This window comes from Lycium barbarum, chromosome 8 (assembly GCF_019175385.1).
Source record: "Lycium barbarum isolate Lr01 chromosome 8, ASM1917538v2, whole genome shotgun sequence".
NCBI lineage: Eukaryota > Viridiplantae > Streptophyta > Magnoliopsida > Solanales > Solanaceae > Lycium > Lycium barbarum.
Window position 1 is genome coordinate 105,021,735 of NC_083344.1, and position 21,725 is coordinate 105,043,459.

At 34.4% G+C, this 21,725-nt stretch overlaps 1 protein-coding gene across 3 annotated transcripts; it reads right to left on the reverse strand.

Annotated features, from left to right (window-relative positions):
* Nucleotides 1–647: 647 nt before the first annotated feature.
* Nucleotides 648–13,631, reverse strand: LOC132606524 (uncharacterized). Of its 3 annotated transcripts, XR_009569919.1 has the most exons (3): nt 13,427–13,631; nt 1,519–1,810; nt 651–945 (listed from the first exon to the last, which is right to left on the reverse strand). XR_009569919.1 is itself a non-coding variant. In XM_060320075.1 (2 exons), the coding sequence occupies exon 2, from the start codon at nt 11,201–11,203 to the stop codon at nt 10,316–10,318; it is 888 nt and encodes a 295-aa protein (XP_060176058.1). In that variant the 5' UTR covers nt 11,204–11,552; nt 13,427–13,620; the 3' UTR covers nt 10,150–10,315. The 3 variants fall into 3 exon arrangements, 1 of the variants encoding a protein (XP_060176058.1); XR_009569918.1 differs by lacking the exon at nt 1,519–1,810 and having other exon boundaries at nt 648–945; XM_060320075.1 differs by lacking the exons at nt 651–945; nt 1,519–1,810 and adding an exon at nt 10,150–11,552 and having other exon boundaries at nt 13,427–13,620.
* Between the last annotated feature and the right edge of the window lie 8,094 nt (nt 13,632–21,725).

Genomic DNA, 21,725 nt, shown 5'->3' on the forward strand with positions numbered 1-21,725 from the left:
ATCTTTTTCATTTTTTTACATTACATTTCATCAAAAACTACAATTTTAAAAATTATGGCCAAACACAACTCCAACTTAAAAAATTCCAAAAAAAGTGAATTTATTTTTGGTATTTATGGCCAAACGGCACCTAAGTGTCTTAGTTTGGCTAGACACATAGTTTAAAAATTAAAGGAAGAGTTTTGAATCTTGTAGTCTTAAATTAACGATGATCCTTTAAATCTTGTGGTCTAAAACTTATCATGTAGAATGTTGAAATTAGAAAATTTACTAAATATAGAACGATACACTTTTTTTGGGACAGACAAAAAAAAAATAAGACACTTAAATTGGGACGGAGGGAGTACTTAATATTATTTTAGTTTTTTAAAATGACAAGTATATTGAGACGGATATTTTTTGTAAGGCCGACAAGTATTTTGAGACGGAGGGGGTACTTCTTTTTCAAAGCATTTGATTAATAAAAAGCATTCTAGGAGTGAAACATTTTCTTAGGTATACTCAAACTAAAACAATCACTTACTATGAATCAAATGGAGTATACAACTAGCAATAGATCGTCGGAAACACCATTTCAGTGACAATTAATTACTCGGGTGATTCTTAATACATATGACTCATGTCTGTCACGTTGAGCTATTAATTAATGTGGGCTCTAAGTCTGAAACTTAATCTGTGTCGATCTTTTTCGTTCTTGATTTTAAGGTTTACTACTACTAGTACGTGTGTCCCATCAAATGGTACAATCCATATAAACCCATTGACTTGATAGTTGAATAATGGGTTACATTTAGATGTGATTAGGTACAAATATGTAAAGAAAAGATGAAATTAAGAAAAATTAAATACTAAATGATTCACATTTTCTTCCCAATTAGGTTGACTATGAGAGGCCGAACTTGAATTTGATACTTTAGTGAAATACTTCTTCATTGAGTCTTGAATCTGTATGATAATTGATTCGTTAAATAAACATCTCAAGGAAAAATATGACAACAAAATAGTAAGATACAAAACAAATGAAGCAACAAATATTAATACACATTGAATAATAAGAAACTACAAGATAACTAAATATCACTACTAGAACATTGAGAATACCTCATTTATTTCCAATGGATGAAGGCAAAATGCAGCATACTCACGATATATTTTGTTCCAAAATCAAATCTTGTTCAATCAAATAATAAGTAGTATTTAATTATTGAAGGAAACAAAATAGATTAGGAATTCCATCAAACGTTTTGCGGGCAGTAGTCAAGATTTGGATAACCACTAAGAGGAATTTGTCTACATTGCAAAACACAAAATCAGAGAATAGCTTTAGCTTTTACTTCACGGAGAAACCTCCAACAGTTGCCGGCAATTTGGTTGAAGCTTAGACAGCTACTCTCACAAAGCACAGATAATAAATGTACGTTTTTTTCTACAATTTAATAACCTTGTTCGCCCTAAAACTTAAGTTCTACCAAGAAAGAAACAAGATCGTTTATATATCGAAAATATAAAAATCTTAACCTTTTCCAGCAACTCCGACTTCCGACTTCAGCGCAGCCGCAGGCGGAGCTTTGTGATTGTCCACAAGTCGCAACTGGCGGAAAGAACATTTTCTTGTTGTCCCGCGGGATCGCACCCGGGAGGTTGGGGTGTATTTTGAATACTGAACCGCTAAGCAAGCCTTTTTTGTATTGTTCAGGGTGTTCAAACTATATATATCTACATAAACTCAGAAAATCTACCCTATAAAATTAGTGTAATTTTTTGCCGAAAATGTCTGGGTGAACACCCTCACCTCCCCTTAAATCCGCCCCTGTAGTCCAAAGAAACAAAACCGTTTGATAATTCAGATATATAAAAGAAGGACGAACCATTGCTCAAAGAAATCTTAGAAAACTCAAGAATATTGATCGTCGATGAAAGGGATTGTAAACCTTCCACATATTTGATGCATGCAACCAAATTGTATACCAACAAACCAATTTCATTTGCCGAAAGAAATAACAAATTTAATCTTTAAACATATGTTATTCCCATCATCACAACTTACAAATAATACATATCACATAATTAAGCATCCATCCTATCATTTTTGAAACTCTTATCATAATATTTACAGAAACTAAATTTTATAAATCACATACGGTAGAAAAAGTAATTAAAAAAATGAGTAAACAAAGTAGACCTAATTATGCCATTACCTTTTTCTTGAGTCATCCCAATACGGGGCTTCTTCCATTCTCTAACAATAACAATAACTCCAACTCTTTAATTAACATCTTTGGATACAGTTAGAAAAACGAAAGAGAAGACTAATTAACCATCACCCATAGGGACACGCTCTGGACATGAAAATGTGGCATTGAGCTCTTTCTTTTAGTAATGAATATACTTCCCATCAGGAGGTTGGAAGATGGAAGAGAAAAATATTGAAAGGACATTTAAAGATTGATATGAACTGTACCTCTGCAATAGGTAGTGAAAGATTAAAACAATTCTAAATTGAATGGAAAAAATGGCATTACCTTTAGAAACAATAAACATGAATAATTCATTCTTTGCAATAGGCGATGAAAGATTAAAGCAATTTTAAATTGGATGGATTACAATAAATGACATTAACTTTAGAAACATGAACAATGCATACGGTTCATCTTTCTTTGCAATAGGTAGTGAAAGATTAAAGCAATTCTAAATTGAATGGATTACAATAAATGACATTAACTCTAGAAACATGAACAATCTTCATATAGTTCATCTTTTTTTGCAATTGGTAGTGAAAGATTAAAGCAATTCTAAATTCAACGGATTACAATAAATGACATTAGCTTTAGAAACATGAACAATCTGCATATGGTCATCTTTTACATTTATCATATACTATCACTTTATTATTTTCTGAAATGTAAATTACATTTTAGTATATAAATATTATATGAATAGGTTTGAAGTTAAAGGTAAAATTGTCGTTCAATATTTTATGGGCATTTTAGTAATCTAGCTTTGCACTTTAGAGCTTTTCACTTTTAGTATAGTATGATATGATATGATGCATATGCCTAAAGGTCATAACACAAGGACGAAAATAATTATTTTCCCTTGTAAAAATATGAATTGGAGAAATCACTTAAGGAGTAGGCATTTAAATTTTATTGGATTTATTCTTTTGAAAAAGATTGGATTAAATTTTAAATTTAATATATATTAGTTTAAATAATTATTGCGGGCTAATATAACTAAATTAACTATTTAAGTTCAATAAATATGGATAATTTTTCAATTTTATTAGGCTAGTCCATTTAATTAAGCTATAAATGATAGCCTCCTTATTTTATTACCCTAAGTTGTTATCTTATCTAAGAACTACCAACTTCTGTCACATGTCAAATTATGTGGCACGTCAAGTCAAATAGATAAGCCAAACATAAGATCGGGCCACATGCGCATTTCAAAAATGTCAAATTAAATAGTCAATGAAAATGCGTCATATGTCCAGCTAACATGTTCTGGCCAATCAAATGTGATGTTGTCACTGCTTCAATTTGATTGGTCGGTCACTTGAGTCAACCAATCAAATAGAGAAAAAAGAGTTTGTCATCATCACAACGTTTCTCTCCCTCCATTACAAATAGAGATCCTCATAATTCAAAATACACCAAAACTTATATCAAGAAGCAAGAGAGAGTTCGTGAATCGAAAACTTTAAGTTTCTCTACAAATCAATGGATTCTGCAAAAGGGGTTCTAGTTCAAAGCAAGAACTTATTAAGTGAGTTTCTTTTTCATTCCCTTGTTTCTATCCACCGATGATGTAAATATATTTACATTGTCAAATCAATTTTACTTGTTGTAACAGATAATTTGTTTTATTTTTAAGATCATAAATTCGATTTCTTATGGAGGGTTATTTGTAGTTATTTTTTGGATGACCTAATAGGTAAAGTTTTTGTTACACTTTTGGTGTATATAAATTCTATTTATTTTACGTTCTTCATGATGTTTTTATGGTGCTTGCTATTCTTAGAGAAATTAAGAAAATAAGGCACTTAAGCTTGACAATAAAATGTTCTTCTTGCAACACAAATTGCTGAGTGAAAGGATAAGAATCCAACTTGTTCAACTTATAGCAAAGGCCAAAAGTTGTCTAAGGAGATTGACCAATTGAAAGTACACTGTATTTATTAGAGTTTAAGTTCTATACACTGACAGGGGAAAAAATATATTTATATAATCATGTCACTTATTTGGTAATCATAACTAACTTTGTTGATAAACATGAATTGATAATTTGATAAAATGATAACTAACATGCTATAAAGTCAAATATTATTTGCACTGTTATATATAACATAAACCTTAGAGATAATAGACTATATTTCTTTCTTTCTTTTGCAGAATGAAAAGTAGTTGAGTTTTGTCAATTTTGTTAAGAAATTACATGCAGAAAAGTAGAGTTGGCCCTAAAAACATTCAATGAGATTGCATATTACAAGGTTTTTGTAGTAAGGGGAAATAAGTTGGATATTCGTAAAATAAAAATAATTTTTTTTATAACTCTCTATCCCCCTCTAACTCTCTATCCCCCTCTATCTCAACGAGCAATACTCATTTTCAAATTTAGTTGCTATCATGTTTTCCTTTCCTTAAATTTATACAAAGACAAGGTAAGAGAAACATGATAGCAATTAAATCTGAAAATGAGCATTGCAATATCACTAGATTTTCAAGATAATCAGGTACAATAGCTAAAGTTTCTCCTCCAGTGAGAAAGAGAGTTACAATCTGTTTTATTTATATTTTAGCAATATCCAAATTGTATCCCCGCTACAATAACGTGTTTATCCTATTTCATTGCATGTTTCTAGGGCCAACTCTACTCCTCATCATATAATTTCTTCATAAAATTAACAAAAGTCAACAACTTCTCGTTCTGCAGAATAAAAGAGACAAATAAAGTCAATATTTTATTGGATTTATATGATATATACTGATAGTGTGAATAAGGTTTCACTCTATAGCACATTAGTTACAATTTTATTAGATTATTAAATTAAAAAATATAGTTATAATTACCAACTAAGTGACATAATTATATAATTTTTTTACATGCCAGTGCATAGAACTTAAAACTTTAATTTATGGGTTGAGATGAAAACTAACCTCGACTTTCAATTGGTCAATCTCCTTAGAAAACTTTTGGTCTTCATTACAAGTTGAGCAAGTTGGATTCTCCATCCTTTGACTCGAATGGAAGGGGCTTGCAATGATGGAAGGCTTACGGGATAGGGGCATACTCATATAAAAAAATTCCTAACAAAAACAATTGGGGTGATAGACCCGCGAAGCAAAAGCTTTTTTCCTAGCATTGAACCTTACTTCAAAGACTGGAAAGCTTACAACACAGGTAATAGAGCGAAGCCTTAGGCTGATAAACTGATTGAAGGCAGACCAAGAGGCAATTTGTATCCCAAGAATAGCATATTATTTTCAAGCTTAAGTGCCTTGTTTTCTTTCTTGATTTCTCTAAGAATTGAAAGCACCATAAAAACATCATGAAGAATGTAAAAATAAATAGATTTTAACTTATATACATCAAAAGTGTAACGACACTATAGGTCATTCAAAAGATATTTACAAATAACCCTTCATAAAAAGCGAAATATATAATCTTAAGAATAAAACAGATTATTTATTACAACAAATACAATTGACCTGATAGTGAAAATTATCTTTACATCGTAGTGGATAGAAAAAAGAGGAATGAAAAAGAAATTCTCTTTATAAGTTCTTGCTTTGAACTTAACCCTTTTGTGCAGAATTCATTGGTTAATTAGAAATTAGAGAAAATTAAGAATAAAGAATATTTGCTACTTTTTTTCTTCTTTTTGAAACCGAAATTTTCTCTGTATTTAGCTCTAAAGGCGATCAGAAATTTTCATTTCTCAAATCAGTAGTCGAGGCGTATCAAAATTTTAAGGTAAGAAATCCTTCACTATTCAGATTTCTCCTCTTCATAATTTTTCTTGGGGATTTTGTGTTGGAAAAATATCTTATTATCTAAAAAAGATGATGTACTAGTTATGTTTGAATTTCTTAACATTTGAAACCAAAGGATTGATACTACTTTTATTAACCTTAATGGCTTTTCTTAATGGGAAAAAAGTGACTGTTGCTAAATCGTTTCTAACGATTTCATTTTGGTCATTTGAATAGTCATCGTTAAAATTTCTATTACCTTTTAATATTTGAACGTTGGTGCTAAGCATCAGTTCACTTTGTTTCCGTCATAGATATACACTCCTATGTGTATTTTGAGAGAGGGAACCAAAAAAAAAAAAACATGAAAAAAATTCTTCTCATTTTGTATTGCTGATTTTTTTAAAAGATAAATCCTTGTTAGATTCCCGCTTTTAGTTTTATATAAAAGAACTTGTTGAATTATGGGAGATACACCTATATCGGGTGAAACATTTTTAAGGACAATGTCTTTGACACGCCTCAAGCTTTTAAGAATTCCCTACAATTTTCATGATCAAGTATTTATCTTAAGATTTCTAACAATCTTAAGAATTTTTATTTCATGATGATTTTACGGAGAATACGGATTACAATGTCAATCAAAGTGACGAGAAGAGCAAACAGTAGTAGCAGACATGGATGGAATGGAACTTTACTTGTTGGACGTAGCTATTTCCCTTATTTTGCACTTGTTGAATAATTGAAATACCATTTGTCGGCATATTGATTTGCAATTTCTAATTCAACTACCTTCAGACACTACTTGTTGGCTTTTTCTCCCAATTAACGAAATACATTCCTCTCTTTTTCAAACTAGTCACATTTTCTGTATTAGTTTTTCAACTACTCCCTAATTTTAAACTTTATAAGTCAATTAGAGCTTTCATTTTTCTCCATTAGATCAAGCTCATTTCTCCTAACATTAACTTGCAGCTTATGTCTTCAAAAATAAAATAAAAAAGCCTCCAACTAAATTGAGGGAATACTTGATGATGACTAGGATAGTGACCCGGTCTTGGTTATCATTTGGGAGGTGGTTGTATCTAATGGCTTTTCTTTGAATACTGCATCCGAATCTAGCCAAGATTGACAATCTGACTCCCTCTCATCTTGACTATCTCATTTATGTTCTAATTCCAGTTCAAATGACATTTCACTCCACATATATTCCAACGTTTCATAACTTGTTGTCATAGAAGCTAGCAGCCAGATATGACTGAGATAAAGCTCCAACTGAATGGCTCTAAGCCGAATTATCAGGCCTTAGCTCTCAGTCATCTCAGTGGCGCGAAGGTCTTAGCTCGAAGATAACTGAGAGCTATGGCCTTTGCGCCAAGAAGATGAGAGAGATAAGGCTTGTTCTAACTCGGCCTTAGAAATAATCAATTAAAGCTTTATCAAGTCATTTAGCTGCTCACTTCCATGACTCTCACTATGAAGGATTGGCAGATATATAAACCAGATGTCATTTCAACTGGAAATGGAACATAAAAGATATAGTCAAGTTGAGAGGCACTAAGATTGGCGAGCTAGACCACCTACAGATGTTGTATTCAAATCATAGCCTTAGATGCAACAACCTCATCAAGGATAAACAACATTTTGATCATTACACTCGCCATTATTAGTTCTTTCCTCAATTTAGTTGGAAGCAATTTTTGAATTTGTTTTTATGGTGAAATTCCATTGTTTCCACTTTTATATCAACCCCAGGATGATGTAGAAAGTGAGCTTGATCTAACACAGAAGATTTTAGCTCTTATTGACTTACAAATTATCCAAAGTTAAGCTCTAGACTAAACTCTTCTGAGACAGATGATTATTAACTGGTGGATGGCCAACGGTAAGAATGCTATTCAGAAAATGGCTTTACAAATTATCCCAGGTATTATCATTTGGTAGATATGGATAGTAAGGTGCAAAACCAGGTCTGATAGTATCCAGATGCATTCTAACAGGATTATTCCTCAGATTTATCAACAAATAACTGTTATCATTCATAAACAACAACAACAACAACAAGCCCAGTATAATCCCACCATGTGAGGTCTGAGGAGGGTAGAGTGTACGCAGACCTAACCCCCACCTTGAAAGGTAGGGCGGCTGTTTCCGAAAGACCCTCGGCTCAAGAGAGGAAAACAAGACAAAAGGTTAGATAGGACCAAGCATATCGAAAACAATATGAAAACAAGGAATAACAAAAGCGAGAAAGTCATGGTAGAACAGTCCGGAAAGAAAGGAGCATTAACTACTATCATTCATAAACAATTTCCTAAATTCCCTCCTTTTATGAATTGGGATCACTTATACAGAATACTGGAGGATACTAACGAGTAAGGCCAAATGACTACTATGGCAGTTAAATGGACCTTTCCAAGTGAGGGGATACATGAAAGCTCAACTCTGATGGATGTTCAAAAGGCAATCCTGGCCCTAGTGGAGGAGGTGGAGTAACAAAAAATGATAGAGGCATGTTGATCAATGTATATGCTCCTCCTCTAGGTGTGATGACCAAAAATAAAGCTGAAGTAGTTGCTCTAAAATATGGTATCGAATGGTGCATCAACTCAGGAATTCAAAAACTGGAAATTGCACAAAAATGACCCACCTTGGTGCTTGTGGGATATCATCAAATCCACTCGAGAATCCCTAGCTCATCTGGACACTTGGTCTATCAAACATTAGTATAGAGAAGGAAACAAAGTGGTGGATATTCTTGCAAATTGGGGACTAGAATGCAACCTCATTAAAACATCTGTATTGTGGGGATAGAATGGAGCCTGTTCCATTCTTAAGTAGGTGCAGTGAGTTAAACTCGTCTGCATTGTATTTTGAATTATATGCATATAAAAAGCTTCCAACCTCTTGAGGATGGAAGAAATTGATCAAAAAAAGAATTGAATGGTTTTCATTGGAAATGTAAACAATCAATTGAATATATTACTAAGTTTGAAGAATAGAACAATTTGTTCATTAATAGGGAGAAACAATCTGATGAGTGTTGTCATAAGGAAATTGGATTAGAACTTGTAAATCAACAACAACATACTCAGTGTAATCCCACAAGTGGAGTCTGGGGAAGGTAGGACGTACGCAGATCTTACCCCTACCTTTTTGGGGTAAGAGTGGATTAAAACTTGTAAATCAACATACTAAGGGCTCGTTTGGTATGATGGATAAAGAAAAATAGTCCTGGGATAAAAATTAGTACCGCCTTATCCCACGTTTGGTTGGAAAAAAAACTCGGGATAACTAATCCCGGGATTAGTTATCCCGGATTAGAGTGTTTTTTTATCCCACCTTAAGGGTGGAATAACTAATCCCGGGATAACTTATCCCGAGATTAGTTATCCCGGGATAAGTTGTTTCCAACCAAACGAGCCCTAAATATGTAAGTTGACTATTAGCTGGAAAGAGAAATAGAGGAGTCAAAAAGTTAAAATCAGAAATTCTATCAAATGAAGAGTTATGAGAAAAAAATTTAAAGAATTAGAAGGTAGATTGTCGCTTTTGGATGTGAAAATAGCGAAAAAAATATGGTGTGGAAGTCTCGATGTCTGAATTATTGCAGAAGATTTAGGAAACGGCAAAGGATGAGGTTGTAGAATTGAAGGTGAGCCCCACACTTGTTCTGTAAGAAACATGCTCAGATTTGGAGACATGTTTTAGGAAGGTGTGAAACATTAGATTTTTGATATGTTTCTAGCCGTTGTGAATTAGAAAGAGGGCTATCTTCTTTCAAGAACGCAATTCTTTTTCCTGTTCTTAAGTCCTTTATCAAGGTTTCAGTTTGAGTTTGTGAATTATACTCAGTTTAGGCACATAATTCATTTTGACAATAACAGTACACCGTCAGCATAATTCATGCAAATAAAAGTACACTTTCAACATGATTCAAGCAAATTTAAAGAATCCTTCAAACTTATCCTTTTGGATAAATTTTGCATATCAGTTTGAGATGTTTCTTGTGTTGTTGTATCAAATTTTCAAGTAATATTTTATTCGCTTCTTATTTTTTTTCTCTAAAAAAGGAAAATAATAAAGCACGTATCATTATATACTCAGCCATTTCAGTTTAGACCCTATTTAACTTGTAAGAAAATGCTGGTTTCTGATACCTAGCTACTGAGTGAGATTTAACAGCATGCAAAAGACATAACGATAGTAAGCAAATTGGTAAAGAAACAATATGTCCATACTAAATACAGGTAGCTAGAGCAAGCAGCCTCACCAATTCGATAAGCATAAAGTCTAGATTCAGACAAACATTGGCTAGTTCTCTATTTTTTTAAGTTGGTCTACTAAACACCATGTTCCTCCTTCTGTCCTGTGGAAAGATTATTCGGGATAGAAATTGGCGATGGAGGAAGAACGTACAAGAATGCTAATTTTGAAGGTATTCGTGCACACCAGGACAACCATCCTCTTGTTTCGCACAAGCAATATTCAGTAGCGATTGGATTACCACAAGCCTCCAATTTTAAAGTCTTGACATTGTATGTGACAATATAGACCCCTAATCTCAGGCAAACAATGTTTCCATCAAATGGATGGAAGGCAAGAGGAACAGGAAATGATCCAGTTAACCCCTGGCGAGTTAAGATATCACCAAACAAGACATCAGTAACCCTAGGTCTGTGCTGCAAAGACCAAGTAGCAGAGTCATAATCATCAAGTACCCATAGAGAAAAACCTGAAAACCCAAAGGGATCCGAGGGTGCAAGAGACACCTCAAAGTACCTCAATCGACCCTGATGCAAGTTGAACAAACTATGAAATCCATTATTTTTGTAGTTTTTACATTGCTTGTCAATGTCAGGTGGAAGTCCAATGATGCCACACTGACTGGAAGCCCTGCAAGGATCACATGCCATAATCCCAAGCGAACGGTCAATCCAATGTAACATTCCACTGAAGGACAAAGGCATTCTTAGCCTGGTAATCTGAATGGCTTGGTCACTGTGCACAACAACACTCCTCCAGCTTCCAGTTTCAGAATAGAATATCTCAAACTTGAGGTTATGGGACTCCCTTAATTGACAATCAAATCGCACCACTTTATAGCTCTTCAATGTTCCCCCTTCAATTTGGGTAAGAAAACCAGTACTGACAAACCGAAAGCACAAAAGTGGTGGAGGAAAGGCAATACACTGCTGTGTGATAGGGTTATACATATGATAATCTGTCATGTGATTGATGTAATTCTCCTAATACACAATTCGTCCGTACAACACTACTCCGTCATTAATTGCTACGATATCATAGCGTTCAAGCACAGAAGGTCGTGGTTGAGAAGGAGGAAAATGAAGATGATATGATAAACTACTGGGGTACTCAATCAGATCATTTTCTTCTAACATGTCGTCCAGCATTAATGGGGGATCATAAGTGATGAACTTTGTGCCTTTAGCATGCAGACGGTGACTAAGAACGGTCCATGGTCGTGGCTTATGTGACAAAGAAACTCGAGAAATGTACAAGTTCACAAAAGAAGGGTCCGAAATAAAATAAAGCCTCTGCTTCGATACACATTTGAACCTAAAAACGCATTTCAAAGGCAATCATGAGAGGACTTCCAACAAGAACCAATCTGGAATATAGCCAGTCTCAAACTCATGAACCAGACCCAGATAATTTGTTTTCACTCTTCTTGTGAAATTCGTCTCCATCTAGTTGAACTTGCTTAATTTGCTAAATCGAGGAATTAATGAACTCACTATGGAATTACCAATTGCAATAGAATTCAGATCAACTCAGCTGAGTTACAATTCAATTTCTTGGAAACAAACTAACAGATCAATCCAATAACGAAAAGGAAATACAGTCAGATCTCTCTATAACGGCACTCGCATATAACAACACCTCTCTATAACAGCCAAGTTTTTTCGGAACCAATTTTTTATGTTATATTTTACTTCTCTATAACAGCATTTCGCCTATAACAGCAACAACCAACTTTATAATAGTACGCTCTTTGTAAAATTACCTCCCATCTAACAGCTATCTTCTTTTTTTGGTAATATAATAATTAAACATCTTTACAAAAATAGACTATATATGATTACCAATAATAAGTGTATAAATTTTGACCAAATATTTGATCATTTAATATTCTATTTATGACAAAAAACATCATATGAATATATATATTTTCATCATTAAACGATTTTCCTTCGTTGTATGTGATTAAGCTTAGAATTTGACAATTAAAAATGAAAAATAGATTTTATGGATCTTTTTTGCCTATAATAGCAAAGTATTATTTAAATGTCAATGCTATTATAGGTGTATAACAGTCATTCTCTATAATAGCTGAAAAATTTCGGACCCAACGATGCTGTTATAGGGAGGTTTGACTGTAGTTCGAATTAAGCATGTAATCAACAATTACGACAACTAAATGGAATCGAAACAGCCCAACAACATATCCCAGCTCAGCTCATCTGAACATACCGGAATTGGGAATAGAAATGCAGCTTTTAGTTCGGTCTACAACTCGAGAATATTAGCTACTCCATTTGGTCATTGAGTAATTTTAGGTATTTATAGTTGACTCTGATGCGATCCTCTCCCTCCATTCGCTTTTAATCTGAGTTGTTCACGACATTTAACCACCTTTTGAATACCGAAAGGGTCAAATATACCCCAGTACTATGAGAAATGGTTTAAATATACCCCTCGATATACTTTTGGTCCAAATATATACCCCTGCTGTTATACTATTGATTTAAATATACCCTCCTCAGTTAAAGTTACCCAATGTGGAATCCTACGTGGCACTGACATTTGATGAGATGGGTGTCACGTGGCATGTCACCTCAGCACTTTCAACCCTCTATTTGTCTTCCACCACTAAAATTTCCTTCCCCTCCTCCGTTGAAGTTGTCCATGGTGGACATCCAATCCTACGTGACACCTCAACACCCCTAACTCATTCCACCCCACCCCTCTCTATTTGTCTTCCACCACTAAAATATCCTTTCCCTCCACTGTCATTGCCACCGTTACCGCCACTAAAGTTGGAGATGAAGGTAGGAATGAACCAACTTCTACTTCTCGAGCAATGGAAGGCTGAGGAGGAGATATGACCAGTGGCATTACACAAAGTCCGACATTGATGAAATCTCTTCTTGATAAATGGAACCTAAGCCGAAAGTACCTGCTTCATCTTATAGTCCATCCATAATTTTCTAAATTGTACGGTCAAATTCTACAGACCCATTATCATCCATATTACCAAACTATTAACAAACAGAGACGCCAAAAACATTTTAAAAAAAAAAAAGGATAACAATTAATTGTAAGATTCAGATGGGAAGACAAAGACTTCATAATCCAATCACAAACCCAAATTTTTCGAAAAACAGAAATGACATGCACAAAAGTTGAACTAAAGATCAAAAGTAAAGAACCTGTCGGTGAAGAGCATTCCTGCACAGAAGCAGCTAATACAGAAGAAAAATGGTCAAATCTCTTCTCGAGCAATGGAAGGCGGAGGATGGGTTAAGGGTGCCATGTCACGGACGGATGTCCACCTTCCATAACTTTAAAAGAAAAAAAAAGGGTGTATTTAAAGCAATAGTATGACGGCTATATTTGGGTTGATAATATAAGGAGTCCAACTTAATTGACCCACAAAGTTGGATTTTGAACATAAATATCCACTAAAAAAAAGTTATAATACCACCTTTTGCGCAGGAATTTTCTGCGCAATAGGGGTTAATATAAACCCTAATACTTACCCATTTTCAAGTCACTCTTCAGCTCCTCCATTTTCACTCTTTTAACATACTTTAGTCTTCCGAAAATTATGTCCCAAAGCTCCCAAATGTCAAACTTTGCTATATAACCCGATGTTTGTGAATGCGGTTATTATTATAAGCTAAAAACATCAAGGACCCAAGATAATCCAGATCGTCGTTTTGGTGCTATAAAGTACCCGAAGGAGTTATTTTTACAAGTTTTTAGGGTTTAATTTTTTTCACATTATCTACATATTTTACTTTCAAAAACTGATTTTCTTGTAATGTTTATAGGATATGAATGATTGCAAACATTTTCGATGGAAAGATAGCATTCCCAAGGATAAAACGATGGCGGCCAAGTTTAAAAAGCCTCCTTTGATAGAGAAACCGCGACTTCACGTATCACTATAGATACCGTGAAGTTTGACTTGCAGTTTAAGCTTATGGAAGCTCAAGAAAAGATTGACCTTTTGGAGGTTTTGCTAAAAGAATCCGAAGAAAAACAAATTTTTTTCTAGGCTAACCTTAGAGATACTCAACACGAGAAAAATGCTTTGAAAGAAAAACTGAAATTTTGGAAGATTATTTGTGCTATCTTGTTGTTGTTTATTATTTCTATGTATTTTGTTTTTTAAGTTTATTATTTCTATGTTTTTTTTTTGTTATTTTTATGTATTTTGTTTTTACTAGTTGTACATTTTCATGTATTATGTAATCGGCACCTTTATGTACTAATTTATTTGTGTTTTCTTTAAAATTGTGAATTGTTGAATTTTTATGTATTATTAATTCTAAGAAGCTTATATAAATTAATAATAGACAATAACAATCAAAGCAAATTAAAAACATACTAATTTTCTTCAAATTGATGACTTCATCATAAATTAAAAATACAAACTAAATCATGAGTCTGAAACTTAAATGACCCAAAAACTAAGCAAGTGAACCAAAATAACCCTTAATCATCATCAGAATAGAAGTCTTCAATATCGTCCTCAGATCAATATTTTGGGTTTCTTAAGACATATCTTCTTTCTGTAGATGTTAGTTCTTTACCCGTTGATGATGCTTGTTCTTCGGCCAACTTTAGCATGTAAAATTTACAACGTCTTGCTAGCATTCTATTGTTTTCTTTTCTAATCCTTTGTACAACAACCTCGCGAGAATGTGGATCAGTTCGAGGCATGGTCATTGAGAACCTTGATCGAATTTGAGCGTTGAGATTTTCCAAGTCACGAACAAGACGTCCTGATTCGGCATGCCGATATGCCCATTCTCTGCCTAACCCGCAATAATATTCTCGTGGATTTGAATATTTCACATTACAAAAATCATCATTACGCTCTATAAGAAGGTGGGGTTTCAAATCGTCTATCTTTAATTCATTGTTATCAAGATAACTCGATTCACCGAAATATCTGCTATGATTTGAGCTTTCATCAGCACTGCTATTCGAATAATTTGGAAGGAATACCGACCAATCTACATTTCTACTACTCGACATTGAATATGTTGTAGCTTAATAAGAAATGAAAGGCTACTTATATAGTTGCAAATCCCCAAGTACCCTTGGGGTCGTCATTATGACCCTACCTATCTACTTTATTATAAAAAAATATTAATAGGATCACCACGAATCATCTTCATCGGACATCTCACTAGGGCTGGGCATAAAATACCGAAAACCGAATTACCGAACTGAACCGGCTATTTCGATATTTCGGTATTCGGTAATTCAGTAATTCGGTTCGGTATTTAGTACTGAAATATAAAATTCGGTATTTCGGTTTCGGTATTCGGTATTTACAATTATACCGTTCGGTATTCGGTAAATACCGAATACCGAAATTAAATTACCAATACTAATATACTATACGTCTGTAGGGCCTAAAAGAGTAAAGGGCTAAAGGCCCATTGTAAAAATATTTTAAGTCCAGCCCAAATCCGTAAAAATCAAGTGTACTCCCTAAGAGTCTTAAGACCCTAACACTTCAGTACTTCACCAGTCACCGCCTTCATCTCATTTCCCTTTCTATTCATCCAAATCCTAATTCCTAACCGAGTAAATAACTTGGACATCCAAAGCCTGTGATTTCTCCATCTTAATTTCTGATTCTGCTATCTTCGTACCTCCTTCTTCTTCTTCTTCTTCTTCTTCTTCTTCTTCTTCTTCTTCTTCTTCCGTGAGGTGACTGCTGAATTTTTGTTATCCGCTGTTCTCTGTCTACTTACTTGGGTCCTTTCTTGATTTGTTTTTTTTTATCTTGTGGTTTATGTTGGGAGCTTGGGCCTTGGGGTATTCATCTATTCAATTCGTTTTCTTTTTGTATTTCATATATTGTTCATGCTGATGTGGGAAGGGCATCGGGGAATATGGGTGTAGTCACACACAAAAGGGAAAATTTAAGTTGTTTTGGTTCTTTTTGTTTAAGTTGAAGTTGGTATGTTTTATTGTTTTTCAGTTTTTGTATTTTATTTTTATATTTTTTTACTTAGTTTAATTGTTGACACATTTTAAATTCTTTTTAGATATGGCTGATAGCTCAAAAGATTCCCTCGTTCTTGATTTGTAATCGCAAGATGCCTCAGGTATAAGGCTCTGAATTTTCATTTGATTATTCCACATTATTTCCACCAGTACTTTTAACTTTTGATAATGCCAACTGCTGCATCTTAACCTGCTTCTTCCCCTTGTTAGTTTGCCATTTGTGTAAGTCTTTAACATTGCTAAAATAGGAGAAGCAGTGTATGAATGAAGAATAGGCAATGGACAAGAGATGTATTCCTCCGGTGTAATTATGATAAGGTTTTAAACATTACTTTCAATCCTAGGTGCTAACTTGATGTTTTTGCTTTTATATTCTGCATTTTCACTGAGATACCAATACTTTTATGGTGAGGTTTATGATAAATTAGTGTCTGAAACGTATGTCATTGAGTTTCTGATGTGACAAAAAATAGAGAAGGTGCAGGGCATTGCACATCCAGTAAGGAACATGAATCACTTGGGATCAGTTTATTATACTTTCTGGATGAAGCTCTACTCTGAAAAAAAAAATGAGTTGTTGTAAGTCTGTGTAGATCAAACTTATAAATTGAGGTAACTCAAACTCAAAAGGTTACTGGTGGAAATAGTGTTATGCCTGATTTTGGTTCTTTATGTACGAAAACATTGTTAAGTTGCAATAGAGATGCTCTATGTTTCTGAAGGTGATCATAATTTTTTTATGTTAGTGAAATCTTGGTGAGTTGGTCATTGTAGAGGCTGGCTAATTTATTTGTATGCTTCAATATTAATATTACCGAGACAACAAAAAGGACCAGTTCCTATATAGTTAAAATTGGTATTGCATTTAAGATGAAAATAAATTATCATATAGTCTTGCGAAACAGTTTTCCTTTTTACCATGCGTGCTTCTGTCCCCCCTCATGAAAAATAATCTGGTTGGTACTATGGCAATTACCAAAGGATAACACATTCTCTTTTATCTACTTAATTTGTGCAGGGTGAAGTTGAGTGGTGTAAAACGTGGACCAGAATTATCCATGGCAGACAAGTAAGTCTACAGAACACGCGTGAAATCCTGTTGATATTTATGAATATGGGCTGATTGATGTACTTATTTAAAAAAAAAAGGATATGTGTTGATATATCTACTTTTATTTACCAGCCATACATACGTGTATATGCTGCCTTCTAAGCTCTACACAATGAAAGGTTTGAGTTGAAAATGTAAAGATAAAAACTTCGTTAACTGTATAATCCTTAAGGATCATAACACGACAGTGTAGAAACCATGAGTGCATCGTTTGTTTTCCAAGTTGTGCCACCATATCTAGGAAGCAAGATCCTTTGACTGTGGAGATTAAGCTAAATATACATACACTTGCTAACCGAATATGGTATTATCGAATACCGTACCGAACCGAAGTTTGATTTACCGATTACCGAATTACCGAACCGAAGTTTGAAAGTTCGGTATTTGGTATATACTTTGAATTACCGATTACCGAATTACCGAACCCGAACTTTGAAAATACCGAACACCCAGCCCTACATCTCACAGTTCGAATCCCACTTGGATTTGAATTTGACGTATCCATGTTGACTAAATTCTACCATGAGGCAATGATTTTCATCCAATTGTTGTCTTCTCAAAAACGGTTAAGAGCAAAATTGAACTCTTATGGTGTACCGCAAGGCATTGACATAACACGGCTTTTTGAACGTTTGAGTCTGAGTGCCCTCAAGTTTTGTTCTAGCATTTCAGCCTCCCTAACACGCCAGTTCCACTCAACTCTCATTGTATTATTGTATTCTTGATTGTATTTGTGGTTCGGATTATTTGAGTATTTAAAATCATCCTCATCCAGTTCCCACGTCCTACCCATTGCTTCGAATATGTTTGCTCGGGTACTGATTACTGTAGGAATGGTTACCAATGGGTGGATATTCCCTCTTGATTTCGCCATTGCCGCTAACAAGAGCAACGAGGCATGGGGGATGTTTTTGACACATTTGAGGCAATATGTTATTAAGGATCGTATGTGCATATGCATGCTATCTGATCGACATCACGACATATTGAACAATATGTTTCATTTTGCGGGGTGGCAGCCTCCCTTTGCTTACCATCACTTTTGTTTAAGGCACATAAAGACAAATTTTCAAACGAAATTTGGAAACAGCACACTAAACAAATTGATATGGGCGGCTGCAATAGAGCATCAAGAAAAAAAGTTTCTTGTACGGATGGAGATGATCAAGGCAGCAAAGCCGGAAGCATATGATTGGTTGAAGGAAATCGACATTGACAAATGGATATTACATGCGGATGAAGGCAGGAGATGGGGATGCTAACAACAAACAGCTCGGAGTCATTCAATGGTTTGCTAAAATCTGCTCGGGGACTGCCCCTTACTGCAATGGTGAGAATAACTTACAAGCAAGTTGTGGAGCGGTTTGTGACTAGAACAAGACATGCCAAAGCCATATTAGCATATGGTGGGAAATGGATGCCAAATCCTGCAAAAATGTTCGAGCATCATAGGAAAAAACATGAGCTACACAAGATGGTATAGTATAACCATGTTGAACATGTGTATGAAGTCAGGACAGGTTATTACCAACGTCGGGGAGGAAACATTCATACCATTTATGAGAGCACGAGAACATGTAGTTGTGGTAAGTGGCAATCATACCACATGCCGTGTTCTCATGCCATAAAGTGTTTCGAGGAAATGGGAAAAACGGTATCAAATTATGTGGCATCAGAATACAACGTCAAAATTTATCTTAAAGCATATGCCGGTAGTTTCTACCCATTTGGTGATCAGTCTTATTGGCCAAACGAGCCATTTCAATGATTGCTAACAAGGAGTATATCCGTAAAATATGTGTTAACGCACGAACTCGGATTCCCAATCAAATGGATATTCCGGATAGGACATACTCTCGAAGGTTCTTGACCTGTAAAGAGTTTGGCCATGATAAGCGTTTGTGTAACCTACGAGGCCGTGGTGGTGCAAGTACCTCTCGTAGTGGAAGAACCTCTCATAGTGGAAGAACCTCTCGTAGTGGAAGAGCCTCTCGTGGCTGAAGAACCTCATGATTTTATGAATGTATTTTAATTCTTCTTCATATATTCAAATTATCTTGAATTATGAATCTAAAGTAATTTGTTATTGTAATGAATGATAGTTTTTTTTTAAGGAAGCATCTTGAATTAGGCATTTTTAAAAATGTGAGTTTTTTTAACCGAATGAGTTATATAAATGCGGTCAAAAGCGAGTATAGTGTTGTCAGATGTGGGCTGCTAAATAATTAACCCCCTATTGCGCAGGAATTTCTTGTGCAAAAGGACTTCTACCTATTGCGCAGTAATTTCCTGCAGCAAAAGGACTTAACATCGCCGTTAACTGTTAAGTCCTTTTGCGTAGAAAATTCCTGCGTGTAACTTTTTTTTAGTGGGTATTTTGAATCAAACACCCACTTTGTGGGTCAATTAAGTTGCGGACTCCCTATATAAGGGCATATTTAAACCAATTCTCCTAGTACAGGGTATATTTGGCCCTTCTCCATTTTGAATAATGTCCAAATTATCGTTAATGAGCTGGTTAACTATGTGTTAAACGCTATTGTAGCATTAATTGATTTTACCCTGCTTCTTCTAGGAGCCTGTTTGGATTGGCTTATTTTAGGTGCTTTTAAGCAAAAATAGCTTTTAATCACTTTTTAGTACATGGATAAAACAAAATAAAAAGTGCTTTTAAACACTTGTTTTTAAGCCAAAACAATAAAAATAAGCCATAAGCTAGAATTCCTAACTTATGACTTTTGGCTTATAAGTCAAAAGTCATAAGCTCATCGAAACGAGTTCTAATTATTCTTCAGCTCATTACATGATTGTACATCTAAAGTTGACCCCTTAGCATTCGATTACCTAGTACGACAATGATGAGTGAATTTGGGGGAGTGGAATTATACTTTATTCCCTTCGAAATTTCCATTTAATTCTTGTGTATGATATATTCCGAGTTAAAATTTTCTTTGGGCTCTATTTTTTAGATTTTTGCTCAAAATATTGGGTTCTTTCTAATTTTCTTTTAAAGAAATCTATCGACTACCATTGGTTATGTTTTGTGCAAAAAATACATGGAAAGTATAATTGCTTTTTAGAAAAAAAAAAAGGGGAGGGGGGGGGGGGGGGGGAGGACAAAAGTCCGTCGATTTTTTCTTCACGAAAATAAAGCGCAAAACTGTAATTGAAGAGTATAATAAAAACAATGGTAGTTAGTATTTATTTTTTTAATGATTTCTGGAAAATCGACGGAGTGCTCGATTTTTTAAAACCAAGCAACTCTGTCTGTTTTTCTTTTATATCGGCTTTTCAATGCAAACTGAGATTTACTTATTTCATATAACTGATGGACGTCCCTCAAATTTAATCGAGATGGTACGTCATTTTTTCATTCCGAGGCACTACTTTTTGATGTTGTCAAATCCGTCAGTTTTTCCTCGAAGGCTATCATTTATAGCTCAATTAAATGAACTAGCCTAATAAAATTGAACAGTTATTCATAATTATTGGACTTAAATAGTTAAGAGTAAAGCACACAACATACTAAATAAGATCTTATATTATTAAATATATAGATTGTTAGCTTTGCACGACCTAAGTATCTGTCCTAAAGTGTTCCTACTTTTTGCCTATGGACAAATTAAATGCGTTACCGAACCTATTCTGCAAACGTGTTTGCGGAATAAGAAAAAACATAAAGGTAAAGGACACATTATTTTTATGTGGAAACCACCCAACTCAAAAGGTGATAAAAACCAGGACCTGCAAACCTACAGGATTTTCCCCAACTTCATCACAACAACGAGCCAACTGCGAGTTACAAATTACAACCTCTGTAATCTAACTCTTACCTCAGCCTCGCTACCCAAACTTTGACTAGCAAGCTATCTCCAAATAGTAAACTTCCTACTTGGAGTTACAATTGTTTGTATCTACTTTAATGCTTCTAAATAAGCTGATAAAGATACACTTTGATAAACCAACCTAATACACAAATCTAGACTTTAGAACTGGGAAACATTATTCAGTAAAACAGCTCCATCGATCCTTCTCTGTGTAATAGGGATGCAACCTCGAATTCTTGAATATTCTTGGATATATCTTCTTTGCTCAATATTCTGAATTCTCTCTTTGTAGGTGTGCAAACTTCTTGAAATGACCTGGGTATTTATAACATTATGCTTCGTAGGTCGGTTGAACACAAAACCCTTTCCTAGTCGGTCAATGACATGCACATAAAGTTTGTGGCGTACTTGGATTCTTGCCTTATTGAGTCGGCTTCTCTTCCTTGTAGAAGGATTACTAATACCTACAATTATGGTAAGGAATCTTTCATACTTGACCACCAAGTTCTTTTCATAATTCTGCAAATCCTAGTTGTTGTA

Excerpts from the sequence above, each read along its gene's own strand:
- LOC132606524 (XM_060320075.1), bottom strand. The coding sequence starts at position 11,203 with ATGACAGATTATCATATGTATAACCCTATCACACAGCAGTGTATTGCC.